This window comes from Apaloderma vittatum, unplaced genomic scaffold (assembly GCF_000703405.1).
Source record: "Apaloderma vittatum isolate BGI_N311 unplaced genomic scaffold, ASM70340v1 scaffold25526, whole genome shotgun sequence".
NCBI lineage: Eukaryota > Metazoa > Chordata > Aves > Trogoniformes > Trogonidae > Apaloderma > Apaloderma vittatum.
The window spans coordinates 1-481 of NW_009721616.1; the positions used below are offsets into that span (position 1 = coordinate 1).

Below are 481 nucleotides of genomic sequence, written 5' to 3' on the forward strand. Positions count from 1 at the left end.
GGCTGAGTTTTCATCCCGGGATTTCATGGAGGCCCCAGGATTTGGGGACATGGTTTTGGAGCCGGGGCCAGCACCAGCATTAACAGCACCAGCATAAGCACTTTTGGTGCAGTAGTAGGTGGCCGTGTCGTCGGGCACGAGGCCGCTCATCTGCAGCGTCACCGTGCTCTGCGCGTCGTCCCTCGAGATCGTGAAGCGACCCTTGACCGACGGAGCGTACCAGGTGTAGCTGCCCCCGCTGTAAATCCCTGCGACCCACTTGAGCCCCTTCCCAGGGGCCTGACGGACCCAGTACAGGGCAAAGCTGCTGAAGGAGAGGCCAGAGGGCTGGGAGCAGATGGGCGGAGGTCCCCCCCGGACTCGACCAACTGCACGGCCGCCCGCAGCCCTGGCCAGGAAGAGGAAGGAGCCGGTTGGACACGTTGACTTTGAGGAAAATCAGTTGAACTTTGAGGTAAAAGGGGTCGAGGTTTGAGGTGAA

The 481-nt window shown here is 61.1% G+C and overlaps 1 gene segment (V, D, J or C); it reads right to left on the reverse strand.

Moving 5' to 3' along the window:
- Positions 1-74: 74 nt before the first annotated feature.
- On the reverse strand, positions 75-327 carry LOC104269601 (the record flags this gene model as incomplete). The annotated part of the segment is given in 1 exon segment: positions 75-327. A coding segment is annotated over 1 exon segment (253 nt), but the record flags the coding sequence as incomplete, so codon positions are not given.
- Between the last annotated feature and the right edge of the window lie 154 nt (positions 328-481).